At 40.7% G+C, this 25,647-nt stretch overlaps 1 protein-coding gene across 1 annotated transcript in view; it reads left to right on the top strand.

Moving 5' to 3' along the window:
- The first annotated feature begins 18,531 nt into the window (after positions 1 to 18,531).
- Positions 18,532 to 25,647, top strand: part of AK5 (adenylate kinase 5) — a 239,572-nt gene continuing 232,456 nt past the window's right edge. The window contains exons 1-2 of the mRNA XM_045897391.3: positions 18,532 to 18,757; positions 23,862 to 24,048. Of these exons, the coding sequence (XP_045753347.1) occupies positions 18,698 to 18,757; positions 23,862 to 24,048 (247 nt within the window). The 5' untranslated portion in view covers positions 18,532 to 18,697. The remainder of the gene's footprint in view (positions 18,758 to 23,861; positions 24,049 to 25,647) is intronic.

Raw genomic sequence — 25,647 nt, 5'->3', positions numbered from 1 at the left:
GAGGAATTCAGTAAGCAACGGACTAGAACTTGGAGGCAGAGAATTAGGTTGTTTCAATTCTGCATTTGCCAGCTCAATTAACCCTCACAATAACTCAATGAGGTAAAGGTTTATATTTCCACTTTTATAAAAGAGAAAACTGAGGGGGTGCCTGGGTGGCTCAGCCGTTAAGCATCTGCCTTCGGCTCAGGTCATGATCCCAGGGTCCTGGGATCGAGCCCCACATCGAATCCCACATCGGGCTCTCCGCTCGGCGGGAAGCCTGCTTCTCCCTCTCCCACTCCCCCTGCTTGTGTTCCCTCTCTCGCTGTGTCTCTCTCTGTCAAATAAATAAATAAAAATCTTTAATAAAAAAAAGAGAGAAAACTGAGGCTCAGACTGGTTAATAACTTGTGGATTTCAGACATCAGAGTAAGAAAGACAAGAGTAGAAATCAGGACTCTTTCCCCTCTGTTATATTGTCCCTTGCTGCACTGTCATCTTTGGTTTAGTAGCCTTTTCCTCCGTGGAGACCACGAGCATTTTGCCACACTGGCCGTGTCTTTGTTTCCTAAAAACCTAGCACAGTGCTTGGCATACAGTATGTGATCAATAAATGTTAGCTGAATGAAAGAATGAGTATCTAGCAACCCGTTTTAATGGCAGAAGTGGAGCATAGGAGAAAGCCCAAGGCTGGAGATATCTAGATGTAGAAAGTAATCTGCTGAGGGGTTATTGGTGTAGCCATAAGATAGATGAGTTGAAAGGTATTTATAATAAATTTAAAAGCATTTAATGAATACACTGACTTTAGGATGAGCACAAGAAGGCTTTCTCTTTCCACTCTTATTGAATGGTAGCTACCAAGTCCAAAGATATCAGGATGACTGTCCCTATGAAGCCACCAATGCCATGTTATGAAACATCTTCTTTTGAAAGTGGATAGGATAACAGAGATATACAAAAACTTCCTCTTCTCCTTTCACAAAGGCAGTTCCAACATTGGAGCTTCCAAAATTTCGGTAACACCTGCCAATTTCTGAAACTTACAAATGAGAATGTTGTGGAAGACAAGAGAAACACAATTCAAAATTTCCTTAAAAGGAATATGCTGTGGTGTTCTGCTGTATTTTCTGGAGATGAGAGAAGTGATGACCTCTGAGAATCCATTTGGAGCTTATAATTTGAAAATAGATGAACTGATGTGACACTTGGTTTTACTTTAAATAATGGAAGTGTAGCAATCACCAACAGGTTTTTAGAAAGGCATGAAAAAGGTCATAACAACCTCCGTCTGTCCTGTTGATTGTGATTCTGCAAAACCAACAACCAGACACAGCTGAATAAAAAGACACCTAGCACCTAGCACCAATTATCAGGGATTAGAAGACACTCTCTTGTTTGATTGATTTAAATTTCATCCTGTTTTCTAGCTACAGGCATGGGAGATAATAGCGAAGGCAATTGAAATGCTCAAGCACCAAATTACAGTCATGAAAAGAGAAACTTGGATCTATAACTTGATTTAATTAGTCCCCTGTCCCCTTCCCCCCATTTAGGCTAGTCAGTGTCAGTGGGTTTTGGAAATGACAATCCTAAAAAATAATAGAGCAAATAAATTTACAAATTCAAAGCACATCAAACAATGGGCCTGCAAATGCTCAGAAAACAGAAGTAACTTTTAAATTTATTATGAATTACTCAAATCATCATTTTAGAATATTCATTAATATACATGGCAAAGTGTACTATGAAGATACATTTTGGAGTCTGGAACAGATGATAGAAAAAAATGTACATAAATAAGGTAGAGAGTTCGTTAGAAATACAAGAACATTTTAGAAAGCACAAAGGAAGAAATTACTTAAATCCATTAGGGCTGAATACAGATGGCTTTTGTGAAGAAGGTGCATTAAGTGAATCCGTGTAGATAAGGGAATTTTTCACTAAGTGAAAAACAGAGAAAGCTAATTGTAAGCTGAAGGAATCAAATAAGTAAGGGCTTAGAAATAAAAAAGTAGGGCGCCTGGGTGGCTCAGTCGGTTAAGCAACTGCCTTCGGCTCAGGTCGTGATCCTGGAGTCCCGGGATCGAGTCCCGCATCGGGCTCCCTGCTCGGCGGCGGGGAGCCTGCTTCTCCCTCTGACCCTCCCCCCTCTCATGCTATCTCTATGTCATTCTCTCTCTCAAATAAATAAATAAAATCTTAAAAAAAAAAAGAAAAAAGTATAAGATGCATGGGTTATTGCATATGATCAGTAAAGCGGACGATATAACTAGTAAGGTAAACTGGAATGAAATTAGCGAGGGCATGGAAATTTATGCTAAAAAACCAGCAATTTATTCTCTATACTAGCATTTTCCCATAGAATTTTCTGTAATAATAGCAATATTCTTTCTATATCGGCACACATGGCTATTTAGTACTTAAAATGTGGCTAGTTCAACTGAGAAACCGCAGTTTTAATTTTATTGTATTAAGGTTATTATTAAATAATTAATGTATCAAATTTAAATAGCCACATGTGACTAGTGTACCCTACTGGACAGTGTAGACAATGGTAGACACTAAAAGTTTTGTGGAAGAGAGCGACATGATTGGAGAAATGCTATAGTGTTAGTTTTCCTTCGCACAATCTAAAATGTTGATTTATTTGGGGAAGGAACCTCTTTAAATTCATCACTGCCCATGTAATCTTTAGTTTCATGATTTCACCTAATTAGAAAAACATTGTGAATGTTCATTAATTCTATTGCAGAAGAACAATTAATAGAGGAAAAATGGGTAAGCAGAATAGATTTAAAAAAAAAAACACCAGCAGATGGTAAATTCTGGTAAGTTTTAAAAATTTCTAGCACACCAACATGAATGCCTTGTGACTGTGTAGAAACAACACATTTCATTCCTTGGATGGAAAGATTATATCTTACTCATCCTAAATTGATTAATGTATGTATTACTAATAGTTTGCTCATGAGACTTAGAGTAGAAACACAAAACTAAGCAATATAGACACTCATAAGGGCATACTGGTTCTGACACATATGTGTAATTAAGAAATTTTAGGCCTTTAGGCTCACAGAATTGTCATTTGTCAATAATGATAAAAAAGAATAATAAAAACTCAAATGTGTTATTTGCATTTTGTGAAAACAAAAAAAAATTAATTGATGTCATCTGTTTCTTTTTCTCTGGGGCTTATGTGAAACTTAAAAAAGTTTTTACTTCAAAGCACATATTTATTTATTTATTTATTTATTTATTAAAGATTTTATTTATTTATTTGAGAGAGAGAATGAAATAGAGAGAGAGCATGAGAGGAAGGAGGGTCAGAGGGAGAAGCAGACTCCCTGCTGAGCAGGGAGCCCGATGTGGGACTCGATCACGGGACTCCAGGATCATGACCTGAGCCGAAGGCAGTCGTTTAACCAACTGAGCCACCCAGGCGCCCAGCACATACTTATTTAAATCAAAATGGAAATGCTTCTTTATATATTTTAGCTATAGCTTTTAAATTTAGAAATTAAATTTAGAAAATTTAGAAATTAAATTTAGAAATTAAATTTAGAAAAATAAGTCAGACTGAGAAAGACAGATATCATATGATTTCATTCATAAGTAGAATCTAAAAAAAAAAAAAACCAAAAAATGAATAAACAAACCAAAAAGCACAATCAGAACTATAAATATAGAGAACAAACCAATGGTTGCCAGAGGGAAGAGGGATGGGCAAAATGGGTGAAAGGGAGTAGGAGATACAAACTTTCAGTTATGAAATAAATAAATCATGGGAATAAAAGGCATAGCATAAGGAATATAGTCAAAAGCAGTGTAACTGGACTGTCCAATTTGCACTTGTGAAAATAACATAATGTGTAAACTTGTCAATTCACCAAGTTCTATACCTGAAATGAATGTAACATTGTGTGTCAACCGTACTAAAACAAAACAAAAAAAAAAAAATTAGAGGTTCCTTGGAGTTCAAGGAACTTATTTATATTTATTGTAGCTGTTAGGTTGACTGATAAAGACAAGATCTAATGGAATTACAGATTTCCCATTGGTAGGTAAAATATTTATGCAGATGAATGAACATTGAACTTCTAAAACCATTAAGTTCCAAGTACGTCCCTGAAAACGAGTGGAAATTCCTCTCTTCTACTTGCACAAGAGGTTAACTTTGTGCAACATGTAGGGTAACCTAAGGTGTAGGTTAACTTTGGAGCTAAGATGGCTGCCATAGGCCAAAGATAGGGGATGAAAACAGACACGTGGTCAGTAAGTAGCAGGGATACATACAGGATATATGCCACACTCCCTTCAGAGCAAGTCTGACTTCCCTTCCATGTATCTGCTTTTGTACGTTAGTAAACTACTTGTGGCCAATTAGTTAATAGTCTCCCACTATCCTCAGGCCAGAAATCACGCAGTCATCCTTGATATTTTCTTCCTCTCACTCACCACAGCCAATCTGTCAAGAAATCCTGCTTGTTCTATCTTCAAAATAGATCTAGAATCCAACCAGTCCTCATTGCCTTTACTGACTTCAGTTCTCATCTGAATCACATAGCCTCCCACTGTATGCCCTATTCCTACATTTGCTCTCTTAACTGCTTCTTTAAACAGCTGACAGACGTTCCTTTTAAAATGTAAGTCAGGGGGCGCCTGGGTGACTCAGTCAGTTACGCATCCAACTCTTGATTTTGGCTCAGGTCATGATCTCAACGTCCTGAGATCAAGCCCCACATCACGCTCCTCGCTCATCGGAGAGTCTGCTTGAGGATTCTCTCTCCCTCTCTCTCTGTCCACCCCTCCCCCCAACTCACGCTTGCACATATCTCTCTCTAAAATAAACAAATAAAATCTTAAAAAAAAATAAAATGTAAGTCGGATCACATTAGTGTGATTTCACTTTTCCAAAACCTTTCACAAATTTCCGGTTTCATTCAGAGTAAAAGTCCAAGAGCTTAAGACAGTTTACAAGGTCCCATGTGATTTGGCCTTACTCCTCTCTGCCCTTCTCCTCCATCACCCTGCTCCAGCCACACCAGCCTTCTTGCTGTTGCCAAACATGTCCGGCATCCTCCCACCCTAGGACATTTGAACGGGCTGCTCCCCCAGAAATTGGCAGGGTTAATTCCCTCACTTTCTCAAATCTTTGCTGGAATGTCACTTTCTCCATGACACCTTTGTCACTATTTAAAATTGTAACCAGCCTCTGGCTCTCCTTATCTCCTCTACTTTTTCTTTTCCCATGGCATTTATCACCCTCTATTTTATCTATGACCGATGTTGCTTATTGTTTCCCCCTCCTAGATGTATGTTTCATGCATTTGTTTTATTCATGTAAGTGCCTGGAAGCACAGCAGTGTCGGCAATGCCTGCCATGTAGCAAGAAATAATTGACTGAATGAATTATCATAAAGAATATTTTCACTGTAATGTGTGCAGCATAAGTGTATATTTATAAACCATTATATTTCTAGATATTACAAAGACATTGCTTAAGCTAGATTTTCTCTGCACCTAAAGATACTCCCAAATGATAAATGAAGAATCTCTATAAATGGCATTGACTCTTTCAAGTCATCATGATGTAACTTTAAAAGCCTTCAACATGTTTGTTTTAAAATATATATATATTAGAAAGTTTACTTTTTCCTGCTAGGGTATCTACTGAAATTTCCTTGGCTGAGTCTTATGCATTCTATAGATACGGATATAGATGGTTCATTCCTTCATTCATGTGTATCTATTTCAGGCCAGGCATTGTCCAACGCACTGTGAAAATAAGGATTTCTAGGACATGGTCCCTTCTTACGAGGAGCCCAGAACTTCACAGTGAGAGAGACTAGACTACAAATTATCACTTACAAACAACAGAGTTTATAACAGCAACTGGACTCAAATGCAATCTTAAAAGCACAAGCAAAGGGCCATGGATTGCAAATTTACTTTTGATCTGCTTATCACGTGACAAAATAGCACAGAACATTCAGCAAGGCATGGAACTTAAGAATGAGATGATCTGGGGCTTGGGAGCAAGATGGCGGAGGAGTAGGAGACCTGGATTTAGTCTCCTCTCAGGAATTCAGCTGGATAGGGATCAAACCATTCTGAACACCTACAAACCCAACAGGAGATCGAAGAAAAGAAGAGCAACAACTCTCTCATCAGAAAAGCGACCACTTTCTGGAAGGTAGGACGTGCGGAGAAGTGAATCTGAGGCGATATTCGGGAGGATAGACGGCGGGGGAGGGGCCTCCGTCGGCCGCTTCTGGCAAGTGATTGAGCCGCGGAGCACAAAATCGGAACTTTTAAAAGTCTGCTCCACCGAGGGACGTCACTCTGGTGGCTAAGCGGGGGCTGGAACCCTCCGGGACAGTGTGGTCTCAGGACCCTCGGGGTCACAGAAAGACCGGGGGTGCCTGAGTGCGGCAGAGCTCCCAGGTATCGGAGCAGGGAAGCCGGCTGCAGAGGCGGAGCCCAGGCGCGGGCTCTCAGCTCGGGGTTGCCATTGACCGTGATCCGCGGCACAGTCGGGCCCCTGCTCCTCCGGCAGGGACCCAACAAGCGGCAGATCCGGGGAGACTCCCCTTCCTTCTCTGGGAGGAGCCGCACGGAGCGCACCGCAGGGATCTGCTGGGTTTGGAGACTCCAGACCGGGTCGGGTACCGGAGATAGAAACGCGTGGTCACAGGCCGGTTGAGCACGGAGTGCAGCTGCAGACCGGGGAGACGGGAGTGACTGGCGGCTTTTCTCTGGGGGCTCACTGAGGAGCGGGCCCTGAGTTCTCGGCTCCTCCGGGGCGGAGATTGGGAGGCCGCCATTTTCACTCTCCGCCTCCAAAGCTGTACGGAAAGCTTGCAGGGAACAAAAGCCCCGGAGAGCAAACCCGAGCAGATTACTTAGCCAGGAGGGGGCAAGGGCGGAGCAATTCCGCCTCCGGCAGAGACATTTGGGAACCATGGCAACAGGCCCCTCCCCCAGAAGATCAGCGAGAACAGCCGGCCAAGACCAAGTTTACCAATCAATGAGAACAGCAGAACTCCAGCGCTAAGGGACTACTGCACATAGAATTCATGGCTTTTTTACCATGATTCCTTAGTCTTTTAAAGTTAATTTTTTTTTTTAACTGTCTTTTTGTCTTTTTATTTCTTTTTGAATTTTTCTTTTTCCCTTTTTCAAACAACATCTTATCAATCCCTTTTTAAAAAAAAAACATTTCTATTTTTCATTTTTAGAGTCATATTCTATCCCTTCATAGTAGTTTCCCGTATTTTTGGCTTATATATATAAGTTGTTCTCTCTTTAAAATTTTGAGATAGTTTCTTCTAACAGATTAAAATATACCCTAAATCTCTAGTATATGGTGTTTTCTATTCCCCTGCCTGATCCATCCTCTCCCTTTTTTTTCTTTTTCTTTTTTCTTTTTTTAAATCCTCTTCTTTCTTTTTTCAAACAACTTCTTATCAATTCCTTTTATAAAATTTTTTATAATTTCCATTTTTACAGTCATTTTCCATCCCTTCATCATATCAACCCTTATTTTTGTACATATATAAGTTTTTCTTTCTTTAAAATTTTGGGAGACACTTTCTTCTAAAAGACCAAAATACACCCCAAATCTAGTGTGTGGCACTGATCTATATACCATATAGATCATATTTGATCACATTCTGGTTTTTCTTTTGTTGTTGTTGTTTTGTTTTGTTTGTTTTTGTTTTTATCTTTATCTTTTTCTTTTTTTTTTCTTTTTCTTTTTTCTCTCTTTCCCCTTCTTATCCCACTGCTTCAGGTCTTTTCTGATTTGTTTAGAGTATATTTTCTGGGGACGTGGTTACTCTGCTAGCATTTTGTTCTCTCATTAATCTATTCTCCTCTGCACAAAATGACAAGACGGAAAAAATCACCTCAACAAAAAGAACAAGAGGCAGTACCGACTGCCAGGGACCTACTCAATACGGACATTAGTACGATGTCAGATCTAGAGTTCAGAATCATCACTTTAAAGATACTAGCTGGGCTTGAAAAAAATATGGAAGTTATTAGAGAAACTCTTTCTGGAGAAGTAAAAGAGCTAAAATCCAACCAAGTAGAAATCAAAAAGGCTATTAATGAGGTGCAATCAAAAATGGGGGCGCTAACTGCTAGAATAAATGAGGCAGAAGAGAGAATCAGTAATATAGAAGATGAAATGATGGAAAATAAAGAAGCTGAGAAAAAGAGAGATAAACAACTACTGGATCATGAGGGCAGAATTCGAGAGATAAGCGATACCATAAGACGAAACAACATTAGAATAATTGGGATCCCAGAAGAAGAAGAAAGAGAGAGAGGGGCAGAAGGTATAATGGAGCAAATTATAGCAGAGAACTTCCCTAATTTGGGGAAAGAAACAGGCATGAAAATCCAGGAAGCACAGAGAACCCCTCTCAAAATCAATAAAAATAGGTCAACTCCCCGACATCTAATAGTAAAACTTACGAGTCTCACAGACAAAGAGAAAATCCTGAAAGCAGCTCGGGAGAAGAGATATGTAACCTACAATGGTAGAAACATTAGATTGGCAACAGACCTATCCACAGAGACCTGGCAGGCCAGAAAGGACTGGCAGGATATATTCAGAGCACTAAATGAGAAAAATATGCAGCCAAGAATACTCTATCCAGCTAGGCTGTCATTGAAAATTGAAGGAGAGATAAAAAGCTTCCAGGACAAACAAAAACTAAAGGAATTTGCAAACACAAAACCAGCCCTACAGGAAATCTTGAAAGGGGTCCTCTAAGCAAAGAGAGAGCCTAAAAGCAACATAGACCAGAAAGGAACACAGACAATATACGGTAACAGTCACCTTACAGGCAATACAATGGCACTAAATTCCTATCTTTCAATAGTTACCTTGAATGTAAATGGGCTAAATGCCCCAATCAAAAGACACAGGCTAACAGACTGGATTAAAAAACAAGATCCATCGATATGCTGTCTGCAAGAGACTCATTTTAGACCCAAAGACACCCCCAGATTGAAAGTGAGGGGGTGGAAAACCATTTACCATGCTAATGGACACCAAAAGAAAGCTGGGGTGGCAATCCTTATATCAGACAAATTAGATTTTAAACCAAAGACTGTAATAAGAGATGAGGAAGGACACTATATCCTACTTAAAGGATCTATCCAACAAGAAGATCTAACAATTGTAAATATCTATGCCCCTAACATGGGAGCAGCCAATTATATAAGGCAATTAATAACAAAAGCAAAGAAACACATCGACAACAATACAATAATAGTGGGGGACTTTAACATCCCCCTCACTGAAATGGACAGATCATCTAAGCAAAAGATCAACAAGGAAATAAAGACTTTAAATGACACACTGGACCAAATGGACTTCACAGACATATTCAGAACATTCCACCCCAAAGCAACGGAATACACATTCTTCTCTAGTTCCCATGGAACATTCTCCAGAATCGATCACATCCTAGGTCATAAATCAGGTCTCAACCGGTACCAAAAGATTGGGATCATTCCCTGCCTATTTTCAGACCACAATGCTTTGAAACTAGAACTCAATCACAAGAGGAAAGTCGGAAAGAACTCAAATACATGGAGGCTAAAGAGCATCCTACTGAAGAATGAATGGGTCAACCAGGAAATTAAAGAAGAATTAAAAAAATACATGGAAACCAATGAAAATGAAAACACAACTGTTCAAAATCTTTGGGATGCAGCAAAGGCAGTCCTAAGAGGAAAGTATATAGCAATACAAGCCTTTCTCAAGAAACAAGAAAGGTCTCAAGTACACAACCTAACCCTACACCTAAAGGAGCTGGAGAAAGAACAGCAAATAAAGCCTAAACCCAGCAGGAGAAGAGAAATCATAAAGATCAGAGCAGAAATCAATGAAATAGAAACTAAAAGAACAGTAGAACAGATCAACGAAACTAGGAGCTGGTTCTTTGAAAGAATTAACAAGATTGATAAACCCCTGGCCAGACTTATCAAAAAGAGAAGAGAAATGACCCAAATCAACAAAATCATGAATGAAAGAGGAGAGATCACAACCAACACCAAAGAAATACAAACAATTATAAGAACATATTATGAGCAACTCTATGCCAGCAAATTAGATAACCTGGAAGAGATGGATGCATTCCTAGAGATGTATCAACTACCAAAACTGAACCAGGAAGAAATAGAAAACCTGAACAGACCTATAACCACTAAGGAAATTGAAGCAGTCATCAAAAATCTCCCAAAAAACAAAAGCCCAGGGCCAGATGGCTTCCCAGGGGAATTCTACCAAACATTTCAAGAAGAATTAATACCTATTCTTCTGAAACTGTTCCAAAAAATAGAAATGGAAGGAAAACTTCCAAACTCATTTTATGAGGCCAGCATTACCTTGATCCCAAAACCAGACAAAGACCCCATCAAAAAGGAGAATTACAGACCAATATCCCTGATGAACATGGATGCAAAAATCCTCACCAAAATACTAGCCAATAGGATCCAACAGTACATTAAAAGGATTATTCACCATGACCAAGTGGGATTTATCCCTGGGCTGCAAGGTTGGTTCAACATCCGCAAATCAATCAATGTGATACAGTACATTAACAAAGGAAAGAACAAGAATCATATGATCCTCTCAATAGATGCAGAAAAAGCATTTGACAAAGTACAGCATCCTTTCTTGATCAAAACTCTTCAGAGTATAGGGATAGAGGGTACATACCTCAATATCATAAAAGCCATCTATGAAAAACCTACAGCAAATATTATTCTCAATGGGGAAAAACTGAGAGCTTTCCCCCTAAGGTCAGGAACGCGGCAGGGATGTCCACTATCACCACTGCTATTCAACATAGTATTGGAAGTCCTAGCCACAGCAATCAGACAACAAAAAGAAATCAAAGGCATCCAAATTGGAAAAGAAGAAGTCAAACTCTCACTCTTTGCAGATGATATGATACTTTATGTGGAAAACCCAAAAGACTCCACCCCAAAACTGCTAGAACTCATACAGGAATTCAGTCAAGTGGCAGGATATAAAATCAATGCACAGAAGTCAGTGGCATTCCTATACACCAACAACAAGACAGAAGAAAGAGAAATTAAGGAGTCGATCCCATTTACAATTGCACCCAAAACCATAAGATACCTAGGAATAAATCTAACCAAAGAGACAAAGGATCTGTACTCAGAAAACTATAAAATACTCATGAAAGAAATGGAGGAAGACACAAAGAAATGGAAAAACGTTCCATGCTCATGGATTGGAAGAACAAATATGGTGAAGATGTCAATGCTACCTAGAGCAATCTACACATTCAATGCAATCCCCATCAAAATACCATCCACTTTTTTCAAAGAAATGGAACAAATAATCCTAAAATTTGTATGGAACCAGAAAAGACCCCGCATAGCCAGAGGAATATTGAAAAAGAAAAGCAAAGCCGGTGGCATCACAATTCCGGACTTCAAGCTCTATTACAAAGCTGTCATCATCAAGACAGCATGGTACTGGCACAAAAACAGACACATAGATCAATGGAACAGAATAGAGAGCCCAGAAATGGACCCTCAACTCTATGGTCAACTAATCTTCGACAAAGCAGGAAAGAATGTCCAATGGAACAAAGACAGTCTCTTCAACAAATGGTGTTGGGAAAATTGGACAGCCACATGCAGAAGAATGAAACTGGACCACTTCCTTACACCACACACAAAAATAGACTCCAAATGGTTGAAAGACCTCAATGTGAGACAGGAGTCCATCAAAATCCTAAAGGAGAACACAGGCAGCAACCTCTTTGACCTCAGCCGAAGCAACTTCTTCCTAGAAACATCGCCAAAGGCAAGGGAAGCAAGGGCAAAAATGAACTATTGGGACTTCATCAAGATAAAAAGCTTTTGCAAAGCAAAGGAAACAGTTAACAAAACCAAAAGACAACCGACAGAATGGGAGAAGATATTTGCAAATGACATATCAGATAAAGGGCTAGTATCCAAAATCTATAAAGAACTCATCAAACTCAACACCCAAAGAACAAAGAATCCAATCAAGAAATGGGCAGAAGACATGAACAGACATTTTTCCAAAGAAGACATCCAAATGGCCAACAGACACATGAAAAAGTGCTCAATATCGCTCGGCATCAGGGAAATCCAAATCAAAACCTCCATGAGATACCACCTCACACCAGTCAGAATGGCTAAAATGAACAAGTCAGGAAACGACAGATGTTGGCGGGGATGCGGAGAAAGGGGAACCCTCCTACACTGTTGGTGGGAATGCAAACTGGTGCAGCCACTCTGGAAAACTGTATGGAGGTTCCTCAAAAAGTTGAAAATAGAGCTACCATATGATCCAGCAATTGCACTACTGGGTATTTACCCCAAAGATACAAAAGTAGGGATCCGAAGGGGTACATGCACCCCGATGTTTATAGCAGCAATGTCCACAATAGCCAAACTGTGGAAAGAGCCAAGATGTCCATCGACAGATGAATGGATAAAGAAGATGTGGTATATATACACAATGGAATATTATGCAGCCATCAAAAGGAATGAGATCTTGCCATTTGCAACGACGTGGATGGAACTGGAGGGTATTATGTTGAGTGAAATAAGTCAAACAGAGAAAGACATGTATCATATGATCTCACTGATATGAGGAATTCTTAATCGCAGGAAACAAACTGAGTGTTGTTGGAGTGGGGGTTGGGGTGGGAGGGATGGGGGGACTGGGTGATAGACACTGGGGAGGGTATGTGCTCTGGTAAGCGCTGTGAATTGTGCAAGACTGTTGAATCTCAGATCTGTACCTCTGAAACAAATAATGCAATATATGTTAAGGAAAAAAAGAAGAAGAAGAAGGTAGCGGGAGGGGAAGAATGAAGCGGGGGAAATAGGAGGGGTAGACGAACCATGAGAGACGATGGACTCTGAAAAACAAACAGGGTTCTAGAGGGGAGGGGGGTGGGAGGATGGGTTAGCCTGGTGGTGGGTATTGAGGAGGGCACATTCTGCATGGAGCACTGGGTGTTATGCACAAACAATGAATCATGGAACACTTCATCTAAAACTAATGTTGTAATGTATGGGGATTAACATAAGAATAAAAAAATGAAAAAAAAAAAATTTTAAATGGTCAAACTTTAAAAAAAAAAAAAAAAAAAAAAAAAAAAGAATGAGATGATCTGGGATCTGAATCCCATACTTCACCTTCTTGTACTTTTTAATATATCTCTTTATTTAAGGATAATATACATCCACACAAGTGCATGTCTTATTTGTACAGGACAAGATGAGCACATCCATGTAACCTGCACCCAAATCAAGGAGCTGAACATGAGCAGTATCCCACAAGCCGCCCTTGAGTTCTCTCCCTATCACTTCACTCCCACATGGGGAACCACTATCCTGATTTCTTTTTCTTTTTTTTTTTTTTTAATTTATTTGACACAGTGAGAGAGGGAACACAAACGGGAGGAGTAGGAGAGGGAGAAGCAGGCCTCCCGCTGAGCAGGGAGCCCGATGTGGGGCTCGATCCCAGGACCCTGAGATCATAACCCGAGCCGAAGGCAGATGCTTAACTAACTGAGCCACCCAGGTGCCCCCACTATCCTGATTTCTAATGCCTAGATTAGTTTTGTCTGTTTTTCTACTTTATATAAATGAAACCAAATAGTTTGTATCTTTTGTGTCTGGTGCTTACTCAATATTATGTTTGTGAGACCCATCTGTATTGTTACATGTTGCTGTAGACTGTTGATTCTCATTGCTCATTGTATTCCATTTTGTGAATATAACATAATTTGTATTCTACTGCTGGTGAACACTGGAGTAGTTTCCAGTTTGGGGCTATTAAGAATAATGCTTCTATGAAGATTCTAATACATAACTTTTGGTGAATGCAAAAATACATATATTCAGCTCTAGTAGTTATTTCAAACAATTTTCCAAAGTGGCTGTACAAGTTTGTATCTCCCCAGGAGTGTGAGTTTTTATTACCCCATAGCCTCATTACCATTGGTATTTGTTGTCTTTTTACAATTTAACCATTCTTGTGGGTATACAGTGATATGACATTGTTCAATTTGCATATTTTTGATGATTAATGAAATTATTACTTCTCATATATTATTGGTCATTTGAAGTTGGATTTGGAGAGCCTCTTTTTGAAGTGTCTGCTCAAGTCTTTTGTCCATTTTTCTACTGGATTGTCTTTTTCTTATTGATTTGTAAAAGTTCTTTATATATTTGAGTCCTTTATTGGATGATTGTATTATAATGTATAATTATATTTAATATTTTTATTATATTATAATATATAATATATAATATATATTTCAGATATTGTATTATAAATATATCTTCTTATTTAATAAAGTGCCTTTTGTTTTCTTAATGGTGTCTTTGAGGAATAGACGTTCTTACTCTTATGATTTGTATGATTTGTAATTCATTCAACTACAGAAATTATTAACATAATTAACATAAGTTGCTGTTTCAAAACTCCTCAATGAACTCTTATAAAGCCATTTTATTTTATTTTTTTTAAAGATTTTATTTATTTGAGACAGAGAGAATGAGAGAGAGAGAGCACATGAGAGGGGGGAGGGTCAGAGGGAGAAGCAGGCACCCTGCCGAGCAGGGAGCCCGATGCGGGACTCGATCCAGGGACTCCAGGATCATGACCTGAGCCGAAGGCAGTCGCTTAACCAACTGAGCCACCCAGGCGCCCTTATAAAGCCATTTTAAAAGATCACTGTGTAAAGCATAGAAATGTATGTAATTACAGTTATGACAATGTTTCTGAAAATCTATGTATCTGGAAAAAATGGAAGAGAAAACAGAATAAAAACATTTTTTAAGGGTGGTGAAGAAATATTGGAAGAAAGTCTATTTTTAAAACTTTCTGAGTGCTTTTTACCATATATGTATTTCTATGAGTCATGTGCCTTTGTGTCCCCATAATAACAATCTCCCTCCACATATCCACTTCTATTGTGTTGCTAAAACAAATTATTACATTTATCTGTACTTAATTATCACAAGTCTATCTCTCTCTACAGACAGTGAACCCCTTGAGTCTTGCTCTTTGTATTCCCAGCTCCAGTCACAAGTCTGGAACATAAAAGGTTATTTTGTAATTGTTTAATGAATGAATGCATTACTTGATGAATAGATAAGTAAATAGAATTTTTCCAAATCTTAGCTATTCTCTCTCTATATATACTATATGCTTGGAAATTTTCCTAATGCTTTCAGACATTATGGAAGAGTTTTTAATCTCTTACCTCTAAGCCCCTCTAATTTAGGAGTTCCTAGCCGTCTTTGAGATCCAGAATCCAAATGTCTGGCTCAGCTACTCAACCAGTGTGGGGAAAAGAAATAGAGCATAGGGAAATTCTGCTTTGGCTAAAGAATTGTGTTACACCATTACTTCAGCCTGCATTTATTTACCCCAGATTTCATAGACCAGTGTGTATATTCTACATTTACAAAAAAGTAAAAGCCTCAGAAAGACCTAAAAAGAATACATGTAAACAAGAGGCACATTTACTAGGACAACATACAGGCATATGGTAGGTGTTACACATTTAGGGTTTTTTTTTTTCTGGGTAAGTGAAATATTTACAAATGGCCCAAGATATACAAATGGCTCAGTTGCTTATTTTCCATCTGTACTTCTCACAGACACTCTCTAGTTGAATGGAAGTTCCTCGATGGCAGCAATCATGTATGTCTTATTCCTTGCTGTATCTCAAAATCTAGCACACTCTCCCACGGTGGGAGCAGAAGACATTCTATCTGGTGACACCAGACATGCACTAATCATCTTGATTGGATAGAGCTTGCAAGACTGAATCCGCAAGTCAACAAGGAGCAAAGAGCCAAGAACCTTTTATATACCATCCTTAGAATTTCACATCAGGCAATGATATGAAAGCTTTCCCATGGCAAGCATGTATTTGTTGTTCCTAGTCCTCTTTCCCCTCTTCCAAACCACCAGCCTAGTTTTTAAGCACTATCCTCCCCTCATTCAGCCTTTCTCTACCTAGCCACACCTTCCTTTGCAAAAGTAATTATGAATATCTTGCCTTTCATATAGCTGGAATACGCCAAAAAGCACTGATTGTATGCATAAGGCTACCTGAAAACTTGCCATACCTCCAGTTACAGGCATACCTCATTTTATTGCTTTATAGGCATACCTTGCTTTCTTGTGCTTTGCATATATTTGTGCTTTTTTACAAATTGAATATTTGTGGCAACCCTGTGTCTTGCAAGTCTATTGGTGCCATTTTCCAACAGCATTTGCTCACTTCATGTCTCTGTGTCATTTTTTGGTAATTCTTGCAATATTTCAAACTTTGTTATTATTATATTTGTTATGCTGATCTGTGATCAGTGATTACAACTCACTGAAAGTTCAGATGATGGTTAGTATTTTTAGCAATAAAATATTTCTTAATTAAGGTATAGAGTTTATTTTTTAGACATAATGCTGTTGCACACTTCAATATGCATAAACACAAACTTTTATATGCACTAGGAAACCAAAAAATTTATTTGACTTACTTTATTGCAATACTCACTTTATTGTGTTGGTCTAGAACCAAGCCTGCAATATCTCTGAGTTATGCCCGGACTAGGTTTTTTTCAGATTCTCTAGACTATTTTGTGCAATGCAGTCTTTCTTATCCACTCTTCTTTGTATAAGTAAGTGGCCATCCTTGCCTGGCTATATTAAAGTGCATTTAGAATTACACATCCATTCAGGTTACATTCCTCTCCGGAGAGAAGGTGTGAGCTGTGCTCTGTCAGAATCTTGTCTATAAAGGGTGACCGTGAAAGGTCCTGCAGAAAGTGGCCTCTTAAATCCTAGATGCTTCACCTCAGCTGTGCTTGCTCACAAAGTAGGCTTCATGCCATGGATCCTGGTACTTTGCAAGTATTGTTGCAGAGAGAAGGAACAATGCTTAACTACGGCCATAACCTGCTCTCAAATAAGGTAAAGAATGTCAGAAGCTGGGACTGTAAGTTATGTGGCATATTCTGAGGGCAGAAATCAATTTCTATGGAACTGGAATGGAACACCTGCCTCATTTAAGGCTACCATATGACACACAGTTTCACAAGTGTTCAGAAAACTTCATTTACAAGACTCAATTAATTCTTGAGTTCCCTCCCTTGGGTAAAACAAAACTGTAGCTATAGTTAAGGCTTTGGTAGCAAGTGGCTTGTGTGACAAGAAATAGAATCAAGGAAAGATCTGCAAAGATGAACATGAAATGGACATTCAGACAAGGGTTTTGGGAAACAGCTGCGTGTTGCTTCTCTCCCTGGCAGATGTCAGTGGCCATCAAGGCCACCTTCTCTCTCACACACCCTCCCACAGTGTCAGGCCTCGAACACAGTTAGAGGTCATATTCTCAGGGTGACATGGACCATCTTTCAGACAGACAGTGAAAAGACATCTTAATGGGGGAAATGAGTCATCTTGAGAGCTAGGCGGAGGATGGGTATACCTTGATAATTGCGTGTTTAACAGGAAGATTCTTTACTCTCATGGCTGCACCATGAGCCCCTGAGAGCTCTGACGGCCCACGGCCCACTGACTACATACCCTTCGGATCCAATTAATGATGGCACCCACGCCACCTACCAAGCACATTTCCAATTTAAGCGGTCTCCAGCTCTCCATCACCACCCACTTCTCTCCTCCACCTTTCCATTCCTCTCTGTGGGGGTTAGCTAACTAGTTGACTACCTACTAGTCCTTCTATTAATGAAGATTTCAGCCTCCCTCTAAGGCCTTACACTGAAATCTGTAAGGATTTGTGACCCTGACAGGGAAAAAATTAGAAAGCAGCCAGCAAAACTTTCCTGAAGGATAGAAATACCCAAGATGTAAAAATTGTCTTATAAGGACGAATTCCACACTCTGAATCCTCCTTTTCTCCTTACCTCCAGCTCCCTGTGATGAAAGATCGGTAACCTTAGGAATAAATGACAAATTCTGTAACAATTAGGTTTCTTCCCAGGAGCTCCATGGGGATGCAGGAGTAACTCTGTGGTTGGGGGCTGGGGGGGCGGTGGGAAGGGGGCAGGTTTTTTGAGCCCCCGATTCTGCCTTTGGCCACCTGGCCCCAGGTTGCCGCGTCCCCGGGCGGCGTGCGCAGGTCAGCGCCGCGCCCCGGCGGTGGTGTGACTCGGAGGGGTGTGACTGCGAGCCCCCCGCGCGCGCCCGCCCCCACCCTCGCATTCTGTGCCCGCCCGCGCAGCGTGACTGGCCGCCGCCGCAGACCCGGCTCCGGGAGGCGCAGAGCGCTGCGCGCTGAGCGGGAGAGGCGAGCGGACTGCTGCTTGGCGTCCGCCGCGCTGTCCTCCCGCCTCCGCTCCCTCCGCCCTTCTCTGGCGGCCGCGCTGCCTGGGAGCCCGGGAAGCCGCTGCTCCGAGCCCGCAGCTCCGGCGCGCGGACCAGCAGCGAGGCGGGGGCGGCGGGAGCGCGGAGACCACAGGCCCCGGGGGCCGGAGAGGGGGCACTGGCTTGGGCGGGCAGAGCTGAGCGTGGGAGTGTTTGCGCGTGAGATCAAGGGCTGCACCCGTGCTCCGCGCGGACCCCGCCAGCCCCAGCCCAGCTCGCCGCAGCCCGGGAACCTCCCCGCCCGTGCCCCAAGGCACGCGCGGCACAGCCATGAACACCAACGATGCCAAGGAGTATCTGGCCCGGAGGGAAATCCCTCAGCTTTTCGAGGTAGGGGGCTAGGGCTGGCAGACGGCCGGGAGGACCCGGGGAAGGCATCTCCGGGCCTGGGGGGGGGGGGTCGGGGGAGGGAATGGAAGCCGCGCCCCGTCCCACCTTGCCGACACGGGGCGCGGAAGTGAAGGGGCTTGCAGAAGCTCGCTTTCCCGCTTGCCCGGGGTCGTCGCCTTTCCAGCGGGTTGCCGGGGTCCTTGTCCGATGGCTGGGCTTAGAAGCCCGCATCTCGCAGATCAAGTTTCAGCCTTCCAGCAGGGCTCTGGAAGCAGGTTGCCCCCAGTGTACCCCTCGGATGTGGAGGGTGGGCTGCCGGCGGCGGTCGGCCCCGCTTTCTAGGGGCGAGGGCCAGGCAAGGTGGGTACGCTGGCGCACAGGAGCGAGCAGGGACTCAAAACGGAGGGATCGAGAGCCCTAGCCCCTCCGCGCGCAGAGGGTCAGGACCCCGCGGGGAAGGGGAAGTGTGGACGGAGGTAGCCTTCTGCGGGGACAGCTTGGAGGAGAGAGATGAAGATGTAAAAAACAAATCCAAACCCGTCGAGTGCTGCACTATCTCCCGGGAGGCAGGCTCCCAGCGCTGCTATGCGCTTTCGGTGAATGAACTCCTGAGCACGTTTTCCGTCGCCTTGGAAGGGATCATTCCTTCCTCGCCCTGGCTGTAGCTTTCGCCTGCCTCCTCCAACCCACCTAGAGAAAGCAAGTCGGAGAGAGAGCGGCGAGGCGGACGTGACTCCTGTTGCTGTCTTCGGGGCCGCATCACAGCATCATCTCCACCAGGGACCCAGGGGATAAGGAACACTTTGGGAATGTGGGAGAGGAGGCTTGAGGGATGAACTAAAGGAACCTTGTTAGTTCTAACCGCAGCCTACGTCTCGGAGCCTTTTGCTTCCTCTCCTTCTCTCTATATTTGAATTTTGAAATATTCCTGAGTTCTGTGTGGTTTCGGTTAAAAACAAAACAAAACAAAAAATGGAAGCGAGCCAAGCTTCATAGATGGAGCTCCGGCAGATGAATTCCATTCACTGTAAACCTGCCCCCCCCCCCCCATTTCTGAAAGATGATAGACTGTAGACTGATCCCATTAAACCAAGGGTCATGAGTTGTTCTTTCTCCTGTCTGGGAGGTTTGTTCTGCTAAAAGGAATTTTAAAACACCATTTGGGAAAAGAATTTGATGCCTGTTTTCCCAGATTGTCTTTAAACTGGGCCACCATAATTGCAGATCTTCATTTTTTTCTCACCTCTGTAAGCCACCGGTTTCAGGTTGGTCTGAAGCCAAGATTCCCAGGTAAACCACACACTGAGCACAAGCCTAGTTTGTGAAACCCAAATCTAGCAAGTGTGTTACTCATGCTTGAAAAGAATCATGAGGTGTTGCATAAGGACAGGTCTCGGGGGTAGGTAGAGTTCTTAAAGAGTTTTCCTTTTTCTTCTTTTTTTTTAATTTTCAAAAAGTAAATATGGAGGGGCACCTGGGTGGCTCAGTCGTTAAGCGTCTGCCTTCGGCTCAGGTCATGATCATCAAGCCCGCATCGGGCTCCCTGCTCAGCGGGAAGCCTGCTTCTCTCTCTCCCACTTACCCTGCTTGTGTTCTCTCTCTGGCTGTCTCTCACTGTCAAATAAATAAATAAAATCTTAAAAAAAAAAAAAAAGTAAATATAGAGCAAAAGAGTTGAAGGTTTTGTCATAAATGTTACTACTGAGATCAATCTCATTTCTATACTTCTAAAATAATAATTAGAAACATCTGCAGGAATGTCACCTGATTGCAAAGTGCTGCTTAATAGTATGTCTATTTTCTTTATAAATGTGGGTACTATTTTTCCTCCTTGGTAACCACAGAGATTTTTGATGGTTTGTTCATGAAAATCTACACTGTGTATGCAGATAGGTGATAGCTGGCATTTTCATCCAGGTATTATGTTGTTTTGTTTTGTTTTTCTGCATATGAATGGGACATTTTAAAATAGTGTACACCCAGAAAAGGAAGTCTACTCTCTTAGGTGAAATGCAGTAATACAATGTACTTAAATGCAATCCTGGACATTTGGAAGATGGAAAAAGACTTCTGGTGACTTCCAAAGACTCCATCCTACCAGTAAGAATTTATGCTTTATCCAGCAGAAGACAGAAGTAAAACCTGCCAGTTCTCCATGTAATAAGCATAACCAAATGTTTTGTTTCCGAACAGAATTTTCTCTGTCAAACCATAATAATGGTATGTGAAGTTTCTAACTATACAGAGTTTATCAATTAGGTATCTATCAAACAAAAAACATTGCCTCAGCTTTAGATTTTAGACACCACTATAGACCACGTAATTGATTATTGGAATCTACATACTGTCAGACAACTAGATGTATTTAACTGACCTTTTCAGATTTTCTCCTGACTTCAGACATCACATGCACTAAATGGGATATCTCTGGTAGGTTCAAGTTTAAAATGTGTTTCTATTTTTAGAGTACATGTTTAAAATAAAAACCACGTTCCCCTGATATTGTCATGATTTCTTGACTCTAGCTAACCTTAGAGTGTATGTGTCGATCTTCTATTACTGTACCTTCGAGCAGAGATTTAGCAATTAATTTGAATTCTGGTGAAAGTCAAATTAGATTATTCAGCTTCTCTAAGGATTAACTCAAAGAGATGGAATAATAGGTTATCTTGGATCCCTGATGGTGGCTAACTATTAGAAGGAAGGGTTAAAATTATCCATGGAATGGAACTCATTCCTTCTAAAGTCAATACCCTTTGGGGAGTCAGATTTCTTTAGGGAGGTTGGAAGTGTATATTTTCCAGTTAAAAAAAATTTCATTGAGGATGTTCACTCATTTTAGGCAATAATAGGGATTTAAAAAAAAAAAAAAGAGAGAGACCTTGAGTGATTCATATTGTATAGTTGGATTATGTAGGGGGCACAGATAGTCTGGCATTTTGTTTTTATCCCATATCATATTTTTGCAAGATGTAGAGAGAGGAATATGTGCGTTTGGGAATCAGAAACATTGGGTTGGAATCCTGGGCCTACAAGTTAGTTTGATCAGCTCATTTACATCTCTGAGCCATGGTTTCCTAATCTATAAAATGGGGATAATAATACCACATAGGGCTGAGAGTGCATTGGGTGAGCTAAGGCATACTAAGACACAGGAAGCACTGCCACAGTTAGCTATATTAACATAGGAATGTGAGGAGTTAAACACAATGTGTGTGTCCGTATGTATGTGTGTCCGTGTGTGTCTGTGTATCTATAACACAGATCTTGACACACAAACTGAATGTGGATGCCCAGATTAGTTTTTTCCTCTCCCTCTGCAATTGAACTCCTCTCAGCACTCTAACCCACACTGTTTGGGATTTGAGAGAACAAATGTACCTGGAAAGAACTGCCTACCACTTTGAGCAAATTGTACAAGAATAATTTGAAAATAAAATATGGTATTTAGCAAAGATGTCAGCCTTTCAAAGGGTGTGTGTGTGTGTTGTACATTAATAACGTATATTGGTGATAATAATTCTCTGTGCTTTTTCCATGAAATACTGTAAAGGAAAACAGTTTGTACATCAGTCCAGTTCCCAGGAGTCAGCATTTCCAAATTTGTAGCATTTTTAGAAACTACTACATGTGACACATTGGACACCAGGTTTTCCTCTGTAACCTGAACGGATATTGTGGTGATTTATTATGTATCAAATAGCATTTTTTTTAAGTCTCAGACTATGTTTTGAGTAAAATATTTTTCCTAATTAGAAAACAGTCCAGGGGCGCCTGGGTGGCTCAGTCATTGATCGTCTGCCTTCGGCTCAGGTCATGGTCCCAGGGTCCTGGGATCAAGCCCTGCATCAGGCTCCCTGCTCAGCAGGAAGTCTGCTTCTCCCTCTCCTGCTCCCCTTGCTTGTGTTCCTGCTCTCTCGCTATCTCTCTCTGTCAAATAAATAAATAAAATATTTTTTAAAAAAAGAAAGAAAACAGTCCAATATGCACCTACCATGTGCCGGGGACAGTGTCAGGGGCTAGAGACTGAAAAATAAAAAAGACCCACTCTGGGTTGTTGAAGAGTTTACAGTTTAGAAGATGAGACCAACACATAAACTGATGGTTTCAGTATAAATGACAGGTAAGATTTTTTTTTTAAGATTTTATTTATTTATTTGAGAGAATGAGAGAGAGCGAGTACATGAGAGGGGGGAGGGTCAGAGGGAGAAGCAGACTCCCTGCCGAGCAGGCAGCCCGATGCGGGACTCGATCCAGGGACTCCAGGACCATGACCTGAGCCGAAGGCAGTCGCTTAACCAACTGAGCCACCCAGGCGCCCCAAGATTTTTTTTTTTCTGGGTAATACGGAATGCTAGGAAGAGGTCCATAAGCCAACGTGGGAGCTCAGAGGAGGCTTCCTGATCATAATAATATTAATGGGAACCACCAATTCTATTGAGTATTTACTCTGCGCCAGGCCCTCAATATGCACTTTACAAATATTACATTTTTAATCCTTAAAAAACTCTCTAAGAGGGGCACCTGGGTGGCTCAATCCTTAAGCATCTGCCTTCGGCTCAGGTCATGATCCTAGGGTCCTGGGATTGAGCCCCACATCGGGCTCCCTGCTCAGTGGGAAGCCTGCTTCTCCCCCTCCCACTCCCCCTGCTTGTGTTCCCTCTCTTGCTGTGTCTCTCTTTATCAAATAAATAAATAAAAAATCTTAAAAAAAAAAAAAACTCTGAGGTAGGTAAAACATTTTACAAATGAAGAAACTGAGGCTCGGAGCCTTTAAGAATGGGTAAGAATATGACAAATAATGACTGGAACACTTTTATACACTGCACTTTATCTCACTTTGATAGGGTGCCTCCATTTTAAACTATGTAGTTGTCTGAATTGTTTAAAAGGCAGAGAATGCTGAGCTGAACACTAATGGTCGAGAATTTAGGGGCTTTCTTAATTACTCAGCAGGTCATAATTCCAGCTCTAATTGTTCATTAAAAAAACAAATGCGAACACCAAAAGCAACCCAGAATTTAAAGATGGGACATACAACTCTTCTAACAAAGGTGGTTTTAAAACCTATATTACATGGGCATATTTTGTTGTTGTATTTCAGAGCCTCTTGAATGGACTTATGTGTTCTAAGCCTGAAGACCCAGTAGAGTACTTGGAAAGTTGTTTACAGAAAGTTAAGGAATTAGGTGGCTGTGACAAGGTGAAGTGGGATACGTTTGTCAGCCAGGAAAAGAAGACCTTACCTCCGCTCAATGGAGGACAGTCACGGAGATCCTTTCTAAGAAATGGTAATGTATACGTAGAATAATGGTTTATAGTTACAGCAGTTCTTTTTAAAACACACCATATAGACTATAGGTAGTTATTTGTTTTATTAGGTTTCCAAAAGCCTAGAAAGATATTTGACCCTGGAACATGATTAATCTCTCTGCTCCAAATTCTCATCATGTTTGTGATAAGACAAAAGCACATGCCACTGTCCAACACTTCCCTAAAGGCTTAATGAAATTTTGTCTTTCTGACTTTATTATTTTGCAATATGAATTACATTAGCAAACTATGAATTTTTCTTAAAATTGCAAATAAGAGTTTCCCAAATAAATGGATAGACAAAATAGTTATTATGTAATAATTAAACATTCCTTAATTAGCTGGGAAGAGCTTGGCATAATATGTTTCCAAACTCAGAGTTCATATTAGTGCATCTGCATAAATGCATATTAAGTTCATACTAGTTAATCCAACAAGTATTTATTAAGCAGCTACTGAATGCAACATAATAGATTAGGCATTTGGATGCTATAAAAGAAGTAGAAGACATGAACTTGTCTAGCAATTTTAAGAATAGTTTGGAACTAAGAACTGGAGTTCACTAGAGGAGATTCGTGGTATATTCTGATAGCTTTCTGAATTACATGCTTATCAAAATTAGTGGTTCAACATCAGCCAACCACCTTTTAGGCTCTGGTTGAAGTAAAATCGTATGTGCAAAATGGAATCATTTCCAATCAGGGGAAACTAAGTTTATTCTTTCCCAGTGGCCAAGATCATTATAATTTCAAAATTTACATCACTTTCAAAAATTGTACCATGAAATGTTTGCAGCATTTATAATACAAGTCTTACAAGTATTTGTAACAAATACAAGAGGGAAATAAACTTCTGTTTATTTTACTTAGTCATGATCTGCTTAGATTTTATTTGAATGCAGTGTAGGGGAAAAGTCATAGTGTGTTAATTTTTAAGAAACACAAACAGAAAGGGTAAGCAGAAACAACATTTTCTCAGAAGCATCTCCAGAGAGCAGACTCCTTCCCTGTCCATGCAGGAATCATCACTAGTTGATAGAGGCCTGAATGCTCAAGTGACAGTTACCTCTGAGGCACACCACTTAGTAAATTTCTGCTTGGGTGAACAAAATGACTTTTTCATGGGCTTGAAGGGTTCAAGTACCTTCCCAAAATGGCTAACTTACTTTCCTGGGTTGTTATATTGTTAGAATCTGGCTCAGTGTTAAATACGTCTGCCACACCCTTGTTTAATTAAGTGAGATTAAGTATGGGCAATCGTTTCCAAACCTTAAAGCACTGACAAACCTCAGGTATTACTGGATTTAATCTAAAATATTTTTACATTTTTAAATTTAAATCTAAGAGGATATTATATCCCCTTAGTTCAAAAGCTGCTCTCAGACTGGGTATGAAAAGTGACTGTTTTGCAACAAAATAAAATCCGAATGCTTCTATTTCATACTGTTACTTGGCTTGATTATACATAGAAGTCAGCAGGCCAAGTGTGTAATAGAGAACAGAGGAGACTGTGGTCAAATAAGTGAGAACAGTCATTGTCTAAAGGCAGTCATGTACAAATTTTGGAAAAATGTTGAG

Source organism: Mirounga angustirostris, unplaced genomic scaffold, assembly GCF_029215605.1.
Source record: "Mirounga angustirostris isolate CCGP_5_RB_7025 unplaced genomic scaffold, mMirAng1.0.hap1 SCAF_4, whole genome shotgun sequence".
Classification (NCBI taxonomy): domain Eukaryota; kingdom Metazoa; phylum Chordata; class Mammalia; order Carnivora; family Phocidae; genus Mirounga; species Mirounga angustirostris.
The sequence above is the reverse complement of the archived record's forward strand: the minus strand, read 5'-3'. Positions and strand labels throughout refer to the sequence as shown.